Source organism: Esox lucius, chromosome 14 (assembly GCF_011004845.1).
Source record: "Esox lucius isolate fEsoLuc1 chromosome 14, fEsoLuc1.pri, whole genome shotgun sequence".
NCBI classification, from domain to species: Eukaryota; Metazoa; Chordata; class Actinopteri; order Esociformes; family Esocidae; genus Esox; species Esox lucius.
In genome coordinates, this window is record NC_047582.1 from 3,338,712 (window position 1) to 3,362,677 (window position 23,966).

The following is a 23,966-nucleotide window of genomic DNA, read 5'->3' on the forward strand; positions in this document are numbered from 1 at the left end:
GTACAATCAGGATTTCTTCAAACAATTCAAAACAAATTATCCAAATGACCTACTGAATACTGGGGTTTACTGTATTGAGACACTACCTAGTGCAGATTACTGTGAAAATAAGTTAATACTTTTTGTTTGATTATTTGCAAGACATTATTCTGTGACTTTAGGGTACACTGAAGTGAATGTGTGAGGTCTATCTTATAAACTTGCTGGGACAATGTTAGGGTGTATCCTGGCTTAATTAGTGAAGGGAAAGTTCTGCAAATGTTTGTGTTTACGTGTGCATATGGACTCTACAACTTTCTGAGCTGGCTGCAGCATGTGGCCTTCTCTCCTCGGCTGATTGGCTGAAAATCAGTGACTCCCTAAGGCCTTCCACATTTGTATCCTAGGAAATGTTACTCTACCCCAGTGACACCTACTGAAACCTGAAACTCATAGACTCATTTCGATGACTTAACTGGAATTTAAACTTTAAAGGTCACACTGTATGATCATTAAACTGGATACCGAAGAACAGAACGTAGGTTTACACTTAGAATGTTTTCACTTGAATTTACTGACAACAACATAGACCCTTAGCACATTATACAGCTTTCCTTTAGCGTCACATGAAACTAAATGTTCTGACTAAAAGATCACAATGTCTTCATATTAGTAACACAAAACCTTGCATCTGAACAGAGTTCACATTGGTCAGCAAACCTTAGGCTTATGTTTTGTCATGTTATTTTACCCTTACATTATTACTGCATTTATCATATGACCAAATCTAAACAGATAAGAAATATCCTTGAAACAAATTGTCATGTTTTATTAAATGACGGTACAAACTTCACTCAAACTGCAAACATTAAAGACTTTCTGTAGTCAACATTTTCCACAGCGGATATAAAAAAGAAATGCAACAATCACTTAAATCCCATATTGGACTATCAATGCTTATAGAGATACATGAATAAATCCAAATCACAGTGAGTTAATTTGGCCGACTGGAACTGCACATAACCTTCCGTAACTCTGTTTGACCTCAGGGCATTGGATAGTATGATGCTGTTCTCTTCTAACCGTAGCTATTTAGTGTGATAATGGCGTTTGATAACAGATAACACAAACACCATTGTCACACTCCACAGCTTCAGAGGATAAAGATGATGGAAGGTATCAGTGAATACCTGGGATGTTAGGAAAAGGGGTAGAGAGAGAATCATTTTGTTGAAGATTTGTCCCTCATTTTTACAGCTTGCTGGATAAGTTTCTTTAAAGGAATATTTTACTGTAAATACATTTAAAAAAAATACTAGGAATTTTACAACAAGGGTTGTGTGACTTTTTATATTTTTATAAATGATTGCATAAACATCAACCCCCAAAATTGTAAAAATGTTTTAATAATAAAACAGCCAATTACGACACCCCTCCCGATCCAGATAGTAGCCTACAGATGGGGTTGACTGAGTTTTAATGTAGGAACTACCACCTATGAAATGTATTTCAGTCCTAATCTTAAATTTGACTAATGACTAGTGAGAAAGCCACTTAACAGTACATACGACAACCTTTTACTCCCAACGGTCATAATTAACCCCTGTCACTCCTAGATCTTGAGTCACTTTGGACAGGATAATTTGCTAAAATGACTCAGATGAAAATATATATAGCTGGGGTAAGCTGTGCAAAGGGCTATTTTTCTTAACACAATAATGTGACCACCGAGCTACGCTAAGGCTCTACTCAGCTATGTGAATAAACCGGCTGCTAGTCAAACACACATTCACAGCCCTATGAGGGAAAGGAATCCTGAATGCAATGGACATAAGTAAAAGTGAGAGCATGGCACATGCAACACCAGGGTTGTGGGTTCTATTCCAATGGGCCAGCATGAAAAATAATGAAAACGTATGTGTTCACTGCTTTATGTTGCAACTGCTAACTAACTTCCAAGACAGAAGTTTGATCAGTTCAGCAGAGCACCTATTCCTTCATCCTAGCATTATTCATACCTGCCTCAAACATGTCCTTTGTCCTGATCTTGTCAGTGTACACATGTAAGAAGAACTGATCACAATTATCACCAAGTCACCTACACATTTCTACAAAGAAACTGTAGAGGCAGCTATAAAAAGGGCCTCTTAATACTGTTGACTTGAGTTTCTGACTACCATTAGAGGACGTGTTCTCCTTCAGATCCTACTAAAGTTGGTAACTCACCATAAGACTATATGTTGGGGGACCATCTTGGGTTCTCTCTTCTCATTCCACTTTGTAGCCTCCTGGGCAGGATTGATGCGTCCAAAATGGCACCCTATTCCATTACATTGGACCTATTCAGACTTGAGATAAGTCAACCTGACATGGAACTAAGACCATAAATGTGAGTTAAATCCATTTTTGTTAAGTCCATGTTAAATCTGTTCATCTCAAGTCTGGTGTAGGTATATAGGGTGACATTTCAGACAGGCTCGGTCTCTTCCTCCACTATCCCATCTGAGCGATCCGCCCTCTCCAGCAAAGACCAAGAAGCCCTACAGGTCCAGTCCGGATTGCATCAATCCATGGTGGCTTGATGCAGGTGTGTTCCTTGGAGAGACACAGGTGTGTGACAGTGACAGCTTTCAGAAATGGTGTCGATCCCGTCCCTTCCCTTTTATGTAGCCTAAGAGGGGGTTGTTTAGACAAACAGTTAATTCCCCTCAGTGATAAGCTGCAGGAACGTATCGATTGACCCTGACTTAACCGAGGGAGAGGTGGGGTGTGTAATCACACTGCCATGGTATGGAAAACAGGCACTCATCCATGTTTATTATTCTCATTATATTAAATCGTATTCAGTCTTTATGGTATTGAATAGCAAAATAAACCTTAAGGTTTATCCTAAAGTAGCCACATTAATGTTTTTATCTCCAGGTTCCAAGATCCTGAAGCTTTACTCTGTTCCTCCTGTCAGCAACTGACACCAATTATGAATTAACAGCTGTAATCTTGTCACCAAATATGAATTGCGGAGTCATTAAGTACAATATATTGTCTTGATGTTGCATTGTTCCAAAGTCTTAAAAAAATATATAATTCTGCAATGGTATCAGTGGTTCGGAAATATTTTGAACAGAGGACACCCCCATTATTAGAAACCCCATTTTTTAACTGTTTGATTTCAGACAGCTAGATAGAGCTTGTGTCTGCGATATATATGTCTAGATCTAATTTTTGGTTGGAGTTTACAGACCATTAGAACAGAGCAGACAATATTTCAGTAGTTCACAAGTGAAACCCCATTGTATGTGAAATTACCACAAAAGGTTTGGTACAATTTGACATTGAATCAGTAACATTGTATGTGTTACTATAAGAATATTTTTTTGTTGTCCAGACAGGAGTCAAACAGGTTAAAGAAATCCAGAGCTCTGTGGGTCATTGATAGGTTACTGATTGTAGTGACACAGCACCAAACTTTTTTTTCCTCTTTACCAAACTCATAAATTTTTTGTGGAAAACTAATGTAGTAGTTGAGGACATCACAATAATGTAGCAGGTCATGGTCAGATGTTTTCCACAGCCCAGGTTGTTTTCAGTTAGCAATACTGTAGTGAACATTTTAGCATGTCCTTATTACATATTCAGTTTGTCCCAGTTTCCAAAAAGTTAAATGATACTAAACACAACCCAGTAAAGCCCTGAGTCTAGTCACAGCCCAGGGGGTAGCTGAAGGGAGGCTTTGATTCCTGGTTTTTGAGAGGAGCGAAAGCAGAGGGAGAGTGTGCTTGATAAAATGTACCAGGACAAGCAGGCCGCTTTTATTTGCTTGTCCTTGGAGCAGATAAGTCCTAGATTGCCTGTGTGAATGAACTAGGTTCCCTTCACCGAACAAACAAGTTCACACACACACAGACAAAAAGGCTCCCTCATACAAGCATCACAAGCTTGGTATAACATAGGCCTAGGCCATTACTTTTTACTGAACGATAGAAGGACTCAATGAAATCACTATATAACTTGACACAATTCTCAATAAAATGTCACAATGGCTGCGCCCTTACACACAGAAAAGTAATTTCGGGAATGCCCTCTTCATGGTAGTGAAATCAGTGATAGCTAAATTTGTATATTTTAAGATAAATAACGCAACTAAAATGTTTGTGGAAAATTTGCTAAACATATATGATGTTACTAGGTTTAGGCATCAAAGTATTACCAAAAAAAATTCAGTTTTCTTTTGTCAGTCTCGTCTTGGTGTTTAACAGCCATAGTTTAAAGGCACAAAAGTCACAAATTGTAATATTAATAACCTGAAAAAAAAGGAAATATCAGTATATTATACAGTGGATATAAAAAGTCTACACACCCTTGTTAAAATGCTAGGTTCTTGTGATGTAAAAGAATTAGACAAAAATAAATCATGTCAGAATGTGACCTATAACGTGAACATTTCAATTGAAAATCATACAAATCTTTGAGGGAGAAAAATTTTCAACTCACAATAACCTGGTTGCATAAGTGTACACACCCTTAAACTAATACTTTGTTGAAGCACCTTTTGATTTTATTAAGAGCACTCAGTCTTTTTGGGTAGGAGTCTATGAGCATGGTACATCACGACGTGGCAATATTTGCCCACTCTTCTTTGCAAAAGCGCTGCAAATCTGTCAGATTGGCAGGACATCTCCTTTGCACAGCCCTCTTCAGATCACCCCACAGATGTTCAACTGGATTCAGGTCAGGGCTCTGGCTGGGCCATTCCAAAACGTTAATCTTCTTCTGGTGAAGCCATGCTTTTATGGATTTGGATGTGTGCTTTGGGTTGTTGTTCTGCTGAAAGGTGAAATTCCTCATCATCTTCAGCTTTCTAACGGACGCCTGAACGTTTTGTGCAAAAATGTCCTGGTATTTGGAACTGTTCATAATTCCCTCCACCCTGACAAAAGCCCCGGTTCTGGCTGAAGAAAAACAGCCCCAAAGCATGAGGCTGCCACCACCATGCTTCACCTTGGATATGGGGTTATTTGGGTGATGTGCAGTGTTGTTTTAACCTTGGTTTGATCAGACCAAAACACATTTTCCCACGTTTGTTTTTGCAAACTTCAGCCAGGCTTGGATGTTGTTTCGTTATAAGAAAAGACTTCCGTCTTGCCACCTACCCTATAGCCCATTCATATGAAGAATACGGGAGATTGTTGTCTCATGCAACACACAGCCAGTACTTGCCAGACATATTCCTGCAGTTCTTTAATGTTGCTGTAGGCCTCTTGGAAGCCTCCCTGACCAGTTTTCTTCTTGTCTTTTCATAAATTTTTTAGGGACTTCCAGTTTTTTGGTAATGTCTCTGTTGTGCAATATTTTCTTCACTTAATAATGACTGTCTTCACTGTGTTCCATGGTACATCTAATGCTTTGGAAATAATTTTGTACCCTTCTCCTGACTGATATCTTTTAACAATGAGATCCCTCTGATGCTTTGAAAGCTCTCTGCGGACCAAGGCTTTTGCTCTGAGATGCAACTAAGAATTTTAGATTTTTTATATCCACTGTAGGTAGGTACGATGTATGTTCAACACTGACATTTTTATCTATTTTCAACTCTGACATCAAAGGCATTATTTTTACTTATTTTATACTAAGCCACAATTACAACAAAGTAAACAAAGTAAACAAACTAAGAATGAAGTATTGTTTGAACTATTTCACAATTTGAAATTGTGCTGTCGGAAGAACAACCATTTCACACGACACCGAACACAAATTACAATATATTTCCATGTTTTTTTAATTTGAACGAAGTTATATGAACTGCAAGCACTTGTTGTGGAGTCTTGGAATTGAAAAGTGAACTTTTATTCCCCCCCCCCCCCCTTCAGAATACAGAAAGTAACTAAAAAAACAAGTACATAAGGGACAGTGCAAGTAATCTAGTTAACCACGGTCGGTAGAGCAAGACAAAATCAGGGGAGAAGTGAAGACGAGTGTGAAGATCCAATTCTTCACAACTGTCACTTTATACATTAGCAGCAGGCAGATTTATAGACTATATTACCGCGTCCCAAATGGCACCCTATTCCCTACATTGTGGACTACTTATGACCAGGGTATCACACATTACAGGGAACAATGTGACATTTTAGAAGCAGCCTAGATATTGCACTAGGTAAAACAAGTGCTCTTTCTCATTGAAAAATAATCACATTCAAGTTAATGATGAACAACATACGACAGGCAGGTAGGCAACATGACCTTTAGTGAGATGGATAAAGTGCCCTTTAGGTTCAGTTGTGTTAGAAACGAAAAAAGACTGAAGAAAATAACTATAAAAAATAAACTAAAGGTTGTATCCCAGATAGCCATTTGGGGGTTTATATTGTAAGAACTCGCAGACTTATCAATGGAAATCACAGCTTTCTCTCACAGTTCAGCTTCATGTTCATGTGTCATTCATTAATAATACTTCTATTATTAGATTTAATACATATATACATACATACGTATATATACACATAGATACATACATACGTATATATACACATAGATACATACATACGTATATATACACATAGATACATACATACGTATATATACACATAGATACATACATACGTATATATACACACATAGATACATACATACGTATATATACACACATAGATACATACATACGTATATATACACACATAGATACATACATACGTATATATACACACATATAGATACATACGTATATATACACACATATAGATACATACGTATATATACACACATATACATACATACGTATATATACACACATATACATACATACGTATATATACACACATATACATACATACGTATATATACACACATATACATACATACGTATATATACACACATATACATACATACGTATATATACACACATATACATACATACGTATATATACACACATATACATACATACGTATATATACACACATATATGTATATACACACACACACAATATATATATATATATATATATGTATATATATATATATATATACATATATATATATATATATATATATATATATATATATATATATATATATATATATATATATATATATATATATATATATATATATATATATGTATATATGTATATATACATATATATATACATATATATATATATATATATATATATACATATATATATATATTTATATATATATATACATATATACATATATATATATATATGTATATATATATAAAAAAACAACAAAAAAAATCGAGAAATAATTTACAGCATTATGAAGAGGGAGGGTTAGGCATTACCACATTGATATCATAATTGTGACGCAAACCTCTCATTCCAGACTAATCGACAAGGTGCCCCCACACCCCATCACAAGAAGGATCTTTAGTTGAAACCAAGGAGAATATACTTGCAATTACTAAGTAATCAAACGCAAACACAATATACATTTTCATGCCGTTTGTTTTCATAGCACTACAATAACCGTGTTACGATATAAGCAATCCCCTGGTTGAAATGGATATTCACTGTTTCCAAGGGCCCGATTTACACATCAACACACATTAACCTCCTTAAATTTTCAATATAGTAAACAATGTTTATCATCAGTACAAATACACGTAAGAACGACAATAATAACAATATTAAAAATTGAATAAAAATGACCCCATTCCTTCTTGGCTTGCAAAATAAGATTTAAAAAAAGAGTACTTGTAGTGAGAGGAATTTCCCACTGCTTCCATCCCTCCTAAAAGATGGAATTCTACAAACAGGCAGATAGGAATGCACAGTAGGTAAGTAGGTGGGACCAGGCAGGTATAGTAGTTGAACAGTGAGAGACAGGTGAGCATTCAAGATGTGGTTAGGCTTGGTGAATCTCTGATCGGTTGGCATTTCTATGGTTATCATGGTAATGTAGCAATAAGGTAACCTGCTGAGGAGTTGAGTGATAAACCGATTCAGGATTCGTTAATGATTTGACGCAGGATCCAGCAGGTTAATGTGAAGACGGTAGGTGTAGTGACTTCAAATCGTCTTGTATAGAATGCAGAAACAGAAACCAGCGGTTTTAAGGCCATGCCCTCCACAGCACAGACTGGGTGGGTGTAAATTTCAACAACAGGAGATTCATATTTCAAAATGCATCAGATATGAGATTCCAGCACTGCAGATTGGACAGGGGGTGCACCTTTTTGCATCGGCTGCACTGCCCCTGTTCCTCCAGCACCTTGTCATAAAAGAAGACAGACAGAAAGAAAGTCATGGCTCTTAAGGCCATGTCCCTGTAGTATGAAACTGTATAGTCTCAAAGTAGCCAGTTGATCAATGTGCATACATTATGCTAGCACAGCCAGGTTGAACCTGTTACGGCCACTGTCTGCAGCTGTTGAATGACAATTAGTCCGCTGTTTTTTTTAATGCTCTGTGGCAGTTTTGTTATTGTTGTTGAAATGCCGTGTTCAGCCGAGACAGATGGTAGGGGTTTTAGTCGACCCCCTCGAAGCCTTGAGCGTTCTCCACAGCCATCAACAGCCTTTCGCGCAGGTCGTCAAACGACTCGTAGGTTGGCAGGTCTAGCCTGTTGAAGCTGGTGAAGAGAAATAAGACTTCATCTCGCTGAGAAATTTCTAACTCAAAATAATTGCATTAACAACAGTATATAGTTATTGTAAGTGTTAGCATTGATTCTAATGAAAGTTTGACAATCCCTTTTAAGCACAAAGGACAAGAAAACAGGTGGCTAAAAGTTCTGTTAGTGAGGCAAATCTTTAGTCTTTGGGATTTGGGTTTAAATGTCATGTTTGGAGAGAAGCAACACCTGCTTATGTCAAGAATTGATTAAGTGAGTTGAAGATTATGGTAAGCGGCAGGACAGTGTGTGTGCGCATAGTACGTACCAGGTGTGTGCTCTAGGCAGTTTGTCAGGTGTTCCCCACTGTTCAATGGTAAACAGCTGAGGCCCATTGGAACCTGACATGACAGGGGAGAAACAGTACTAAGCAAACAAACTCATTTTACTTTTGGTATATGGAGTTCTTTTAACTTTACATGTTAAGATGGTTCCTCACTCTAAAGCCACGTTTCCACCGCTGGAACTTTACCCAGGAACCGTTCAAGGAACTCACTGTGTTCATACCGCAAGAATCAGGGTCTAAATAAAGTTCTGGGGACTATATTTTACCCCTAAAACAGTCCCTGCTTGGGGGGGGTAGTACTTTCCCAAAGTAGCGGAACTTTGGGGGGTGGGGATTGCAGTGCTGAACGTTTCTGAATTAGAGTGGAGGCAAACGGTGAGGAGAAGCAGCCCACAGGTTAATTGCATTGAGCAATCGTACAAAGGTTTTCGCTACACAGTTTTATAATAAATATCACCAGACATTTAATATATGCATTATTTCGTGTTAACCATAAAAGTTGCGACCTTGGTTGGGAATTAATGTCCAAGCTATATATTTACGTATATTCTGGGGCGCATAATCTTTTGCAAGGTAACATCAATTATGATGTGGTTAGGGTATTGTTTCAAGTGTGTATTTGTTTTTAATAGTTAATCCTTAGGCTTTTTTCCTTAGGCTGAACATGCATACATTTAAAATATTTGAGCAGCCACTATCAATCATACACACACAATATATGTGCCTTCTACTCCTGTCTCCAACAATTCATTACATGTTTAAAATCATTTAGGTTTTACACTACTGCGAAATTTAAAAAGCTACCAACTCTGCCAACTGTGATTATCCAGATATTGCCTTCTGAAGAATTTTTTGATTTGGTACAAGTAGTTAAATGCCCCTTCAAGATTTCCTTGGAGCTCCTAAGTTATTTATACTTGTTTTGCACATTTGAATTTTACACCTAAATTTTTAGAGATAAATAAAAAGTTGTAGAACCAAATGTATAGTGGCTGTTTGCATAAATCTGAAAACAGAATAACTCCCACACTATCTCGCTTACTGCTGAAATATTTATTAAATCACAACAGATTTTATTTTATGTGCGTTGGCCTGAATCCGTCTCAGTCACCTCACGGTCAATCTCCACAATCGCTCATAAAATCCAATAAATCACGATCAACAGCAACAACTTGAATCTCCTCCATGGTTACTGTGCTGTTGCAGTGTTGCTTTGTATGGTGTACGGTTCATAGGTCAGAGTGAGAATATACATCAGCAGGCTAATTTGCCTAATCTTCACAGGTCTTTAGACTGCGGTGGAAACGCACACAACAATGGGCTGAAGGAACCTTTTAGTTCCTTGAAAAGTATTTCCTGGAACTAAAGATTCCAGGTACCTTTGGTGGAAACACGGCTTAAGTTACAAAAGGTCTATATTCCAAGAACAACTGTAATCCATGGTTCAGCCATTACAAAGCTTAGATTCGTTCAGACAGTGCCAGCAAATAATCAGTGTAAGTAATGGTGGCTTGTCTAAATCACCTATAAGTAAAAGACCGTATATTTTTTGGTGAATTTGATTGTTTTTATGCATGTTAACTATTGCTTCCACTGATTTTAGTTTGAACTGGCAGTTTAAAAAAACAACAGTTTCTCTTGGCGCATAGACTTCTTTCAGTGCGAGGATCCATCTAAGAAATCTAGTAAAAAATATATATATAAATAAAGTAGTATAATTGTCCTTGGTTGAGACAAAGGATGTACTACAAAGCATTGCTTTTACTTCACAACCCTATTTCAAAAGGTCAAATGGATCTCCCAGCGGTGCCAAAGCAATGCAGCAGAAGCGTACTATGGAAATCTCTCACCATAGAGCTCAGCAAAGCCGTTCATGGGGACCCTGGATGTCCCGGTGACAAACTGAAGCAGACGAATCCTCTTCTCTGCATCCATCAGCAGCACGGCCTGCGGGGAAACAAACAGATCACCATGTTTTACAACACATGTATGGCTTATAGATTTCACTGAGGTACAGCAATGTTTTTGAATAGTGTTTGGCTGGTTTTGTAAAATTTTTTGTTAAATATAGCCCTACAGTGCCAGCGCGATCACTGCATGGGATTCAGGAGCTAAAACCGCATGAGACAAACGTGTTATTTGAGGAAGGGGGTTGATGGGGAAGACCCAGGAGTGCATCAAAGAAGACAGCACTTTTGCCTATTTCACATCCCAGCCTTCTGAAAGAGTAAGAACCAACAACCCTGGCGTTGGCCTGGTTGGCTCTCCTAACTGAACGGCGTTAGAGTTAGTGGCAGGCGGACGATCAATATCAACTTCCCTAGTACAGATGGAACCCGAGCTGGAATGTGAATGTAATTGAAGCGGGACAGATTTAGAAAGCGCTGAGTAGATCAAAGCTTTGTTTGTATGATACCCCTCTGGTTTGTTGTATGCAGGCTATCGCTGAACTGATCATCTTGCTCAGTTTGCCTGGTGTGTTGCCTGGTTGGGACAACATTTGTTGATAACAGGGTCAATAAGGGGTGGGGACCGGTCAAGAAAAAACAGACAGAAGCTGTTTGAACTGGTCGTTCTCTCTGAGTCGGTTCATCTGACCCTGTTTGTGTGTCGGCGCGCTTGCGTGTGTGGTGAAAGTGCGCCAAGCTCCAGAGAGTGATAGGGCCTGATAACCAGGGCCATTGCTACCCTGGACTGCTCTTTCATCAGAGCAAACATGGCTGTTTTAAACCAAACAGACTTTGATCTTCAAATGCTACACAAGTTTTGTCCCCCATGGAGATCATTTACAAGTGGCCAAGAGATCAATTATGTCGCTGTGTAGTTTACGTTGAGTCGTATAGCCGTAGAAATTATTTTCCTCTCCGGGGCAGCTCATTAACGGTTGAGAACAGTGATGCCCGGTAGCCTGACTAGGTGGGTCTTTTCCCAAAATATCCCAGACAGTGTTTCATTTAGGATAGATGGTGACCCTTCACATAGCTGGGCTAAACATAGGGGTAGGACGTGAGGACGGAGGGATGAGCGGCTGAGAAGTGGGGGAGGGCAGGGGTAGAGTGGGAGAGAGAGGGTGGGGCTGGCATTGCTGGGCTGTTGTACCTTCCAGAACCATTGGATGACGGGGTGGTTGGGGCAGTAGCCGTTCTTGTACACAGTGTGTTGTCTCCAGTCATTCACGTCCACATCCCCCAGACCACACATCAAGAGCTGGAGAAGACAAGAGAAATCCGAATTAAATGATCATTGATCATCATTCTCCACACACTGATTAATAAAGATAGAGAAATTAAGGACTAATATTTTCTAGAGGACATTGGGAGTTTAGAATCACTGTCCTTCAGGGTTTCTGAAAATCAAAACCCTGTGCCGCTCCAGAGGGAGCGCTCCTTTTTAACAAACCTTGATAATGTTAGGACAAGCAGTTCCTTTTTGGGAAATATATGGATTATTCTTTACAGAATGACAGGTGGAGGGCTTGGTTTTGATAAATAAGTTGTAGGTTTGTCGAAATGAATTAACTTTCTCACCATTCATTGAGGATGGTGAATCACTCAGTGTAGATACAAGACAGATATATTACTTGAATAGATACAAGACCGATAAATTACTCGATTAGATCGAAATAGACAATGGACGTGGCACCAAAAATAGGGCTGAGTGAAATGGAAACCTATGGTTTGCCTACTGTCAGAGAAACAAGGGTGTGTGTCATCCGCCATAGAAATAAATTATAACAGGAATATGAAGATTGAACTCGAAACTCAACTATGCATTGTAGTTAAAATTTCATTAAGACTGGTTTTGGATTACAGTTATAATACAATACTACTTTGTTAATACATTTTGTGGCATGAAATACAATAAATGAAATATAATAAATAAACTGAAATCTTGTTTTTAAGATATAACAGGAACATTGTAACAAATCAATGTAAAAATAGTGTGTTTTTTTTTTAAAGATGAACAAAAATTTACCTCTAACTCGTTTTCATCAAATATCTTAATGAGGTCGATGAGAATGAGTTCAGTGAATCCCTGTTGAACACAAAAAGGAATAATTATTTTATTAGCATGCACCTAACATTAAACAGCTAAACCAATCCAGATAAGATTTCCTCAAACTTGTCAGTACCTAATGATTTTCTGCTGAACAGAAAGGACTGGTATGTAAACCTAAAACATACAAAGAGAGGCTAAACCCTTCAACACAGGGACTGCGTTGATCTTTTGGTCCCAGTGAAAATCCTGGTGATTTACTGTCCCCAAGTGGCCATAATAGTTACAGCCATAAACATTTGAAGGAAGGTAGTGTCTAGGGCAAGGGACGTTAACTCTTACCCTAGAAGGTCCAGAGCCAGCTGGTTTTCAGTTCTACCTGATCATAAATTGCACTCCATGTCTAAATAAGTCCCTGATTAAATGTTTGCAATTGTGGGTTCTGACATTGAGGTCCAAAATTTAGTTTGAGGGACTTACGGTTACTAGTACGCACTCACCTCCAAGAAGGCATTCATCTGTTTCTGTACCCGATTCACAAACCGCCACTGGATGACAAGGCTATAGGGAGACAGAACATACACAATTGCTGTGTGTGAGACAGAACATACACAACATTTACCTGGTGCTCTTATCTAGAACAACTAAGTGGTAAGTTCATTACTGTCAGCCAGTGTGAATTTAACTCAAAATGCTGCAGATGCAAGAGAGTAAAAGAATACCCAGGGCAAGACAATTAACCCTAACTGATCATTTAAATCGTTCTGGATAAGACCTTCTAAATGACTGAAAAGAGAACGCGATAGGGTACACTGGAGTGTTATCACAAATCCATATCTACAAATAATGTATTAGTAATACCAACAAACTAAATAAACACAGATTAATGCATCAGATAATTACAATAGCAAAAAGGAGGTAACTAAATAAAGTTATGATTAATGTTTCATTTTCAGATTTAGCACATTTGCAGATTTGCTAAAGCATTTGCTTTAGTTTTCAATGCTGTCTTGCTTTGTTTATTTGCTCATTTGTCCATGAAAGGCGCTTTCTAACTAACCTCATTTTTTGTCTGTGGATTTGTGTGATTCAAGATGAAAGTTAACTTACTCAATGTATTCCAATTTGTTGTCATTGGTGACCACTGTTTCACCACCACTTGGTTTCAAATCCACCTGGTATGTCTGTCCAAAGTTATCTTCATCAATACAAAACCGCAGGTCCAGCTCAGTAGGATCATTTTCCAAAATCCACTTCAAGGAGTTGTAGTATTCGCTGTCCTACAGAGTCAGAGTGGAAGGGAATGGAATGTGAATTTAATGTCTTGCATTTGAAGCTGTATGCTTTGAGTTTCTTTGGACTGGACAGTTGTTTAACGAGATGAATCAGTTTTTTCCCATTCTACCAGCATATTTAAAATAGCAGCTAATATCCACATACTTTGCACAATACACATACGCTGCTATTGTTTATTACCTAGCTGCTGCTACCCCTATGTGAAAGGCACATAGATCCCAACAAACCGTATCCATGCAGGCAGGGAAGCCTATATATTTTCTCATGTTAATTGTTATTGAGAAAAACAATATAAATTACTATAAAGTACGCATGCTACTTTTAATTGGTGGCTGTTAATGAAGCATGGGACTGATAAAAATTCATATAAACTCTGTAAATATAATCACTGTAACATGCTGGGCTGTCCTGGTTCTGTCATCATTAAGCTTGTAAATTCATTGCATATGATTCCATCCACCAATCAACATTGTACGCAAAAAGTGTTGTAGGCATGTGATCATCTTGGATCTTTTAGAAAAAACAATTGATTAAAGAAAAAGTGATAAATCTTAAAAATTAACAGCCTTCTAGTATTCCTGTTCAAGCTGTATTTAAAAGCATTACAGTATTAACCGTGTAAGAAATTTGACATGACCATAATCTAAATAAAGAAACGTACAAATGGATCTAAATGTTTATTTAAGTATTTACTGGTACCTTTGAGTTCCAGCTCAATCCTCAGGGACATGGCTTTATTTAATCTTAATTTCATATTAAAGTCATTCATATAATTAATGTAGATGACTAAATGGACAGGAGCTTACCACAGATTCCATGTCTTTTAATGTGATCTGTTTTCCAAGCATCATCTTGTAAAACGGCCTGATAAAGAAACCTGGAAATATAAGTAAAGTTTAGATCTGGGGCCACACATACTAAAAGGTTTCCACTACATATTACAGGTACACTGCTTATTTGTTAGAATAACTCTGGTACCTGTAAAATGCAGTAAAACCAGGCTTGAATTAAGCGGTTATAATTGTGATAATCAAGATGCCTACCATCCAATAGCTTCCCATGGAATACGGCCATCCCTGCCACTCGGCCGATGAATTTGAAGTATGAAAGGTGGTCCTCGTTACAAAGACCAGAGTTAGGGTTGATCTGTAGTGTGTAATTATCTCTGCAGAGACAAAGGCAGGACAGAGGAAGGATCAGGTACACTAACAGGCACTATAAAGTATGTTTAAGTAAACAATTAACTGTGACACGAGGCAACTGAAATCCTTATACCACAATACATAATCAATTATATCTACATAGGTCATCAAGTTAACATTTTGACCTAAAGTTACCCTCTATGTACAGAATCTAGATAAAAATTTAAGACAACTCTTGAAAACATTTGATCTAGAAAAGTTAATGAATAAAACTGGGACCCCAAATAGATATTTTGGATTAAAAACAAAACAAAAAAACTCTGATTTATGAGGGCTTAAACTTTATTTCACTGTTAATATTACATAACTTTTGTTATTGATTCAAATCTAATATATAATTTCAGATCAGAAAATCAGAAAAGAAACAAATGCCATTGATAGAAATATTATCACCCTAGACTGAATATTTGGTAGCGCTGCCTCTGTCCAAAACAATTGTATCAATCGCTTCCTATAGACATGTATAAACTTCATGCACCTCTTCACTGGCAGGTTGGCCCAGCCTTCTTGTGCAAACTGCCCTAGCTCTCCCAGATTTGAAGGGTACAGCCTATCTCTGGTTTTCAGACCTATCCACAGGTTTTAAATACGATTTATATCTGGACTCACGGTTGGCTACATCTGAACAGTCTAGCTTTTTGTCTTCAACCATTCATTGGAGCTTTTTGAAGTGTGTTTGAGGTTACTGTCCTGATGGAAGAACCATGACTTTGGACGGAGGTCCAGTTGTCTGACAATGGGTTTTAACCATGTTATACAAAATGCCTTTGTATTTTTCCGATTTCATGATACCATGCACCTGTTCAAGGCACTCAGTAACACAGAAACTGAACCTCCTCTGTTTGACTGTGGGGAAAGTGTTAATTCATTTGAAGGCTTCTTTTTCTTCTGTAAACATCCAGATGGTGTGCTTTACCAAAAGGCTCTAATTTGGTTTGATTTATACACAGGAGATTGAGGCACTGAGTTGAATTAAATCTGAATTGAATCTGTTGTAAATTGGGTCTGAAGGTCAGCATGAATCTGTGTGGTTTCTTGAAACTTCTTGATTAAATTAGGTATGGTGGAAACAAACATCAAGGTCTCTGGAGATGGACTTGTAGCCTTGTGATCGTCCATTGTTGGCCACAATCCTGTGTCTGAACTCCTCAGACTATTTCCTGGTTTTCTTTCTTTTCTCCATGCTCATTGTTTACAAACAAACAGTGACACCGAACAGGATAATGAGTCCTTAACTCTATACCAGAGGTATACAAACTATTACACAGAGGGGCGTGTGTCTGCAGGTTTTCAATCTCTCCTTGTACTTGATTGACTAATTAGGTTACTAATTGGTTAGTTTCTACCCTAACCAGGTTGTGTAGGTGTGAACTGGGAACCAATTTATAGGAAAAACCAAAAACAGATTTCTAGAAGAAATGGTGTATTGTTTGGATAGAAGATAATACATTTGGCCATGACTGTATTTCTAATAATGGTGCTATCCTTCTGGTTGAGTGGATGGATACAGTATGACTTCTGTGACACACACAGCAGGGCCAAGCCAACATAGACTCATAAGTCACAAAAAAACATGATCATAATTTTGTTCTATATAAAAAAATATATATATTAAGAATAACAAATGACTAATTACTAAGTACAGCTTCACACAAAAAATGACAAACTTTCCTAAGCCCAGGGTTAGTTTAGTTATGAGTTTAGTTATAAGTCTAAACTCATAACTAGAGGACATAAAGATTGCGATATCCTCCAAGGCAAATCTCTCTTCTGTCCAACCTGCAAGTATTCACTGAACCTATGCACCCAGAGGAGAGTGCATTCTCCAGCCAACAACTGCGAATAAGCAGTCCTGTGATCTGCCTATAGAGCTCCCAAGCAAGGTCATTAGCACTGCTGTCTGTTACATCCATGGCCATGTCAGACTGCAGAAACCAGGATTAGAGCCATGGCTGCAATGACACATCTATACTGTTAGGCAGTGACTTAAGAGTTCATCAGACTCTGAGCAAGCAGATTAAGACATGGGCTAGCCTTTAAAGGCACTAAATATGATGGCACACAACTAAATTTAAGGTCATTTCAAATAATAAAACACAATTAGATGATTTTGAAAAGAGCATATCCCTGTCCTAGACTTACGTGGCTGAGTATTCGAATAGTCCGTAGTAAGGGTTAAACATCTCTTTGGAGAGCAGGAAGAACCATTCCCTGGCCACGCCCCCATAGTCCAGCCCCTTCTCTGACTCAAACTCGATCCAGAGGCGGGCCTTAAGAATGTCTGGCCTCTTCAGAGACATAATGCGGCGGTACGACTCCTCGAAGATGTTGGTCCTGTGCAACTTCATCTCAAACCTGTTGGGGATGTCCGCCTGAGGAAACACATACACAGAAGCATGAGAACATGGGAGTAGAGTACACACACTCAAAGAGAACAAGAGAAAGAGAGATTGGGTGTGTGGGGTAGGTAAACGATTGAGCAAAAGTGAGCGTGAACGAGCAAGTGGGTGAATAAGGGACATTTTCCATGCATATCCAGTGTTCCTAGAGGAAATACCAAAACTGTTGGTAAATCCTAAGAAAAAAATACGAGATTCATTAATACTATTTCGTAAAGACTTTTGGTGACTGATCATGGCTAAAATCCATCTACATCTAATCAGGAAATACACAAAGGGAAAGAGGGTTTGCTCTGTACATCAATTAATAATTAGCATTTGTAAGGCGAAGTTTTTATATCACATTGCATGCCTTGATTAACAGTGAATTCATTCACAGACCCTCTAAACGGAAGGTGCTGATAGACAATTTCACCTTGAATAATTATGCAAATTCAGCAACTTAATATTTCTTACCGGTTTCTTCAACTTCTTTCTGAAGTAATCGTATTTCTGTTTGAATTCTCTGGAGTACGGCACAGCCTGAAATGGTACAAGTGAGCAGCTGTTAGTGACTGAATATTCTAGAGTGGCTTACCTTGTATGTGAAAGAGAGTATCTTTGTCATAAAGAATAATGTAGCATAGTGACTGTCTATTCCATCGAGACGCTTATCTTGTTCATGAGACAGAACATTTGTCATGAAAAATTATGTACAATAAAGTGACAGTATTTTGCCTCATTATTTTGTATGAAAAAAAAAAATATTTATTGTTTTTCAAGCCCATTCTCTCCCTTGAGTAAACTCCAGGTTTCCCTAGGAATGCTACATGACTGCTATACTATCAGTGAACTGTTAAAGCTGCAAAAGCACAATATATATCAAACCTTGTTTCCAACAATAATCATACGCCTCAGGTTCTTTCCAACTCTCTTAACTCTCTGATAAATCCCAGTAGCGCGGCTTGTATTGTTCCATCAGCCAAACTGTGTGAGGATTTAAAAAAAATTAACTATTGGAAAGATTGCGGCTCTAAAAAATTTACCGACTGCCTCCACCCTAGACCCTTCTCCTCCCTCTACTTTCTCAGCTGTCTTAGATCAGTTTGAGACTATATCACTTTCATTATTAACATGTGCCCCACAAATTGTCCCCTGGATTCCATTCCCTCTTGTCTTTTAAAATGTTTTCGATACAGTTGAGCCCAGTATTCTTATTCTGATTAATACTTGCCTTATTTCTGAGTGTGTTCCAGCTGCTTTTAAACATGTTGTAGTACAGCCTCTTATTAATAAAATAAACCTGGATCCTAATGTTCTTTCAAATTTTAGGCCCATCTCTAAGCTACCCCTTTTCTCTAAAGTACTAGAGAGAGTAGTTCTTAACCAACTGATGTTTTTAGGAAATCATGATATCCAGGAAAGGTTTCAGTCTGGCTTCAAACCATGTCATATTACTGAAACGGCATGCTTAAGAGTTTTTAACCATCTTCTTGAAACTATTGACTCAGGGAGCCCTGCTTTTCTGGTGATTCTGGACCTGTCTGCAGCCTTTGACACGGCGGATCAGAGGATTCTCTTGAAACGCCTTGTACAGTCCATTGGCATCAAAGGAACTGTCCTGAAATGGTTTGAGTCATACCTGACCGAATTTTCATCGACTACAGCACCTCTCACTTGTGGGGTCCACCAAGGCTCTATTTTAGGCCCCATCCTTTTCTCACTATACAGGTGCTGGTCATAAAATTAGAATATCATCAAAAAGAAATTGATTAATTTCAGTAATTCCATTCAAAAAGTGAAACTTGTATATTATATTAATTCATTACACACAGACTGATATATTTAAAATGTTTATTTCTTTTAATTGTGATGATTATAACTAACAACTAATGAAAATCCCAAATTCAGTATCTCCGAAAATTGGAATATTACTTAAGACCAATACAAAAAAAATATTTGTACAAATGTTGGCCAACTGAAAAGTATGAACATGAAAAGTATGAGCATGTACAGCACTCAATACTTAGTTGGGGCTCCTTTTGCCTGAATTACTGCAGCAATGCGGCGTGGCATGGAGTCGATCAGTCTGTGGAACTGCTCAGGTGATATGAGAGCCCAAGCTGCTCTGATAGTGGCCTTCAGCTCTTCTGCATTGTTGGGTCTGGCGTATCGCATCTTCCTCTTCACAATACCCCATAGATTTTCTATAGGGTTAAGGTCAGGCGAGTTTGCTGGCCAATTAAGAACAGGGATACCATGGTCCTTAAACCAGGTACTGGTAGCTTTGGCACTGTGTGCAGGTGCCAAGTCCTGTTGGAAAATGAAATCTGCATCTCCATAAAGTTGGTCAGCAGCAGGAAGTGTGAAGTGCTCTAAAACTTCCTGGTAGACAGCTGCGTTGACCTTGGACTTCAGAAAACACAGTGGGCCAACACCAGCAGATGACATGGCACCCCAAACCATCACTGACTGTGGAAACTTTACACTGGACTTCAAGCAACATGGATTCTGTGCCCCTCCTCTCTTCCTCCAGATTCTGGGACCTTGATTTCCAAAGGAAATGCAAAATGTACTTTCATCAGAGAACACAACTCAGCAGCAGTCCAGTCCTTTTTGTATTTAGCCCAGGCGAGACGCTCCTGACGCTGTGTCTTATTCAAGAGTGGCTTGACACAAGGAATGCGACAGCTGAAACCCATGTCTTGCATACATCTGTGTGTGGTGGTTCTTGAAGCACTGACTCCAGCTGCAGTCCACTCTTTGTGAATCTCCCCCACATTTTTGAATGGGTTTTGTTTCACAATCCTCTCCAGGGTCCGGTTATCCCTATTGCTTGTACACTTTTTTCTACCACATCTTTTCCTTCCCTTCGCCTCTCTATGAATGTGCTTGGACACATAGCTCTGTAAACAGCCAGCCTCTTTAGCTATGACCTTTTGTGTCTTGCCCTTCTTGTGCAAGGTGTCAATGGTCATCTTTTGGACAGCTGTCAAGTCAGCAGTCTTCCCCATGATTGTGTAGCCTACAGAACTAGACTGAGAGACCATTTAAAGGCTTTTGCAGGTGTTTTGGGTTAATAAGCTGATTAGTGTGTGGCACCAGGTGTCTTCAATATTGAACCTTTTCACAATATTCAAATTTTCTGAGATACTGAATTTGGGGTTTTCATCAGTTGTCAGTTATAATCATCAAAATTAAAATAAATAAACACTTGAAATATATCAGTCTGTGTGGAATGAATGTATACATTATACAAGTTTCACTTTTTGAATGGAATTACTAAAATAAATCAACTTTTTGATGATATTCAAATTTTATGACCAGCACCTGTATATGATGCCCTTGGGGTACATTTTTAATAAACACAATATCCTCTTTCATTGCTTTGCCGATGATGTACACATTTATATGCCGTTAAAAACAACATCTAAAGATTCTGTACAGACTGTTTAAGGACATCAAAATCTGGTTGGCTAAACTTTCTTACTTGAAAGTAAGTCAGAGATTTTTATGTGTGGACAAGGTAACTTGCTGGGTGATCCTCTTGGTACCCTAGGCGCTCTAGCCTCTTATAGTAGACAGTTTGTAAAGAGTCTCAGTGTTATCTTTGATAGCTCCTTCAAATTCGATAAGGAAATTAGTCTAGTAGTGAAATCTAGCTTCTTTCAGCTAAGACTTGTGGCAAAGGTTAAGGTCTATCTTTATCTGAGGGATGTTGAGATAGTTATCCATGCATTTATTACGTCTCAGCTGGATTACTGTAATTCCTTGTACCTGGGGGTAAATCAGAAAAACCTAAATTGGCTCCAGCTAGTACAAAATGCCGCCGCTTGACTTTTAACTGGTATAAGAAAACGGGAGGACATAAAAATGTTGGCCTCCCTCCATTGGCTTCCTGTTCATTTCAGGATTTCCTTCAAGATTTGAATGTTTGTCTGTAAGGTTATAAATGGATTGGCCCCTTTATATCTGTCTGAACGTTTAGATCGTCATTCTCCAGCCCGAGCACTGAGGTCAGCTAACCAGTTACTTCCAGTTGTCCCAAAAGCCAGGCTAAAAACAAGAGGGGATCGAACTTTCGTGGTGGGTGGTCCCATCCTCTGGAGTAGCCTTCCACTGCATATTTGAAACGCCCAGACTATACACACTTTTAAGTAATTGCTAAAGATACCTTTTTACTCTGGCTTTCAATCCTAGCAGAGTTAGCATCAAATGTCTGTGCTGCTATTTTGTCTGTTTCTTGTTATGTGGACAGGTGTTCTCTGACAACTCTTCAAGCTGCAGTTTTTAACACAGGCCTCAAGGTGCCTCTAGCCACCTCAGATGATACTCAGATACTTACAGGCCCAGTGATGGCGGGGCTCTGAAGACGAGGATCCTCCCACTGCGTGGCTTTGGTATCTAAAGGTGACAAAATAACAGAAAATGTGTTGTTAAAATTATTTTCTGTGATATGAAAAACAAAGCAATTAATTTGAAAAGGCTATAGGGCAATTCCAGCGTTATGGACGTGACATTTGCAGTCAAAACATAAAATATAAATTCTCAGAAAATACCAATATATTTAAATGTCTGTCTATATGTCCATACTCCCTTAATAAAGGAGTACAGACATTAGAAAAATATCAATCTACACATGCGTTTTATATTTAATGAGGGAAATACACATGCGTTATAGACGTGAGAAAAAAAAGATGCGAGTTTTTGGGAGACAATATACTTTGTTGAAATTCTGTGAATTAAAATGCACAAGCCAAAATAAATAATACCAGCCGAATGGATGAGTGTCGGCTCTCTATAGAACATACATTATTTTATTTTAGTTTAAAAAAATCCATTTATGAGGAAAAACGGACGTGACCGTTCCGAAATCATCACTTGGCTGACGCTGGAAAACTTGAACAGAGACCTTTTTGTGTGTCTCTTTTTATTTGAAACAACAAACATCTGAGACATCAGTAAGGTAAGTCTGCACAATTAATCGAATTTAAACTGAAATCACTGTGTTATAAATTAGTTCACGCATATCTCTCATGCTGCTAAACTGTAACCGGCATGTGAGCATGTTCAAAACTCAATTTGGGCATGATATTGCTTGCTTGATAATGTGTTTTTATCATCAAGGTGTTTACTTTAGACCCCGAAAGATATGGAATTGATAATGCTAAGATACATAATCATTATATATGCAGTTTATCATATCGATATTCTCCGGAGTTAAGAGCACCTCAGTCCCGTCAGTGAATTGAAACGCTGTCTGATTGTAACAGTGTGTTGGCCTGTGTCTATATAGAACAAACAGTCTGGAGAGCGTTTTTTTTTTATTGCATGCAAAAAAGCAATCATGTCACAATGATCGCAATATTATGTTTTGTGTCAAACTAATTGCAATGTTTATACCCGTTTTGCGTTGTTGAATGCGCAATCGTGCTTTAAAATAGCCACATTATTGCAAAATTAGCCAATGCATTGAAATAATAATTGAAATGTTATTGTCTTAAGTCCAAATCACAATGATTACATCATTTCATTAGGCCCGATGGGTTTTTGCCACGTTTATATTGGTTTGGATGTCAGGAGGATCAAGACGATCTGTGTGAAAGAGACGCCCAAAATACTTACCAATTACTGCAAATAAATTAGAGATTTGGTCCAGAAATCGCAGATCTACAATCACCACAGAAATAACTGCCTTTGACCACAGAGGGGGTGCGCGGGAAAGAAAGTGAGTCATCACAGAAGGCGCGTCTCATATTTCTCTCTCTCTCTCACACACGCGCACGCACACTCCATGGTACTAGTATTAATTGATTTCTAAAAAGTTCTGATGTACAGTAATAGAGATCAATTTAATATATGTGTTGTGTTTTTTTAACAGTAAAATGATGAAAGACCAAGGTGAGTTTAAATAAGTTTGACTTCTTTCCACTCCATTTCAAGCAATAGATCGATTTATATTGTAAAGTTGATGAATTTATCTTTTCGTATTGATTTAATCAGAATGCTTCTTGATTGCCTTTGTTATGTGTCATTATATTGCTTGAAATAAATAAATGAATGAATTAATTAAACAAATATGCGCTGGTCAAATCATGCATGATTTAATGTGAAGCATCCGTAACGGTCACGGCCGTAACGGTCACGGCCGTAACGGTCACGGCCGTAACGGTCACGGCCGTAACGCATAGTT

At 38.2% G+C, this 23,966-nt stretch overlaps 1 protein-coding gene and 1 long non-coding RNA gene across 19 annotated transcripts in view; both read right to left on the reverse strand.

The window, feature by feature from the left end:
* Nucleotides 1-535: 535 nt before the first annotated feature.
* Nucleotides 536-2,625, reverse strand: LOC109616552. Its single transcript, XR_002197743.2, has 2 exons — nt 2,206-2,625; nt 536-1,169 (listed from the first exon to the last, which is right to left on the reverse strand). It is a non-coding gene; the product is annotated as an uncharacterized LOC109616552 (long non-coding RNA).
* Nucleotides 2,626-7,215: 4,590 nt separating this feature from the next.
* nedd4l (NEDD4 like E3 ubiquitin protein ligase) overlaps nt 7,216-23,966 on the reverse strand; it is a 92,643-nt gene continuing 75,892 nt past the window's right edge. For all 18 annotated transcript variants that reach the window (XM_034296813.1, XM_034296812.1, XM_034296811.1 and 15 more), the window contains 12 exons: nt 22,119-22,177; nt 18,251-18,316; nt 17,538-17,767; nt 15,237-15,358; nt 15,000-15,070; nt 14,008-14,177; nt 13,398-13,458; nt 12,877-12,936; nt 12,001-12,108; nt 10,752-10,848; nt 8,884-8,956; nt 7,216-8,573 (listed from right to left, as the gene is read on the reverse strand). In XM_034296813.1, coding sequence (XP_034152704.1) covers nt 8,471-8,573; nt 8,884-8,956; nt 10,752-10,848; nt 12,001-12,108; nt 12,877-12,936; nt 13,398-13,458; nt 14,008-14,177; nt 15,000-15,070; nt 15,237-15,358; nt 17,538-17,767; nt 18,251-18,316; nt 22,119-22,177 — 1,220 coding nt within the window. In that variant the 3' untranslated portion in view covers nt 7,216-8,470. The remainder of the gene's footprint in view (nt 8,574-8,883; nt 8,957-10,751; nt 10,849-12,000; nt 12,109-12,876; nt 12,937-13,397; nt 13,459-14,007; nt 14,178-14,999; nt 15,071-15,236; nt 15,359-17,537; nt 17,768-18,250; nt 18,317-22,118; nt 22,178-23,966) is intronic.